The 248-nt window shown below is 29.8% G+C and overlaps 1 protein-coding gene across 1 annotated transcript in view; it reads left to right on the top strand.

Moving 5' to 3' along the window:
• Positions 1-248, top strand: part of LOC119591341 (ceramide transfer protein-like) — a 16,795-nt gene that overhangs the window by 8,786 nt on the left and 7,761 nt on the right. The window contains exon 5 of the mRNA XM_037940075.1: positions 125-246. Coding sequence (XP_037796003.1) covers positions 125-246 — 122 coding nt within the window. The remainder of the gene's footprint in view (positions 1-124; positions 247-248) is intronic.

Below are 248 nucleotides of genomic sequence, written 5' to 3'. Positions count from 1 at the left end.
AAATTTTCCTGGAAAAGGTTAGTATGAGTTCCTGTTTGTCAAATAGTTACTTTCAGCCTATTTTATTGAAAATTTTTTGAACATTAGCAAAACAAATTGTTAATGTATGTATTTCATTTTCCAGGACTAAAAGAGAAATTGGCAGAAATTGACACATATCGAGATATTCTTATACGACAAATGGAAACACTTCAATCTTACTTTGATGCCTGTGCTGAGACTTATAAAGACATAAAGAATAATGAAGC

This window comes from Penaeus monodon, chromosome 28 (genome assembly GCF_015228065.2).
Source record: "Penaeus monodon isolate SGIC_2016 chromosome 28, NSTDA_Pmon_1, whole genome shotgun sequence".
Classification (NCBI taxonomy): Eukaryota; Metazoa; Arthropoda; class Malacostraca; order Decapoda; family Penaeidae; genus Penaeus; species Penaeus monodon.
This window is presented reverse-complemented; position numbering and strand designations above follow the sequence as displayed.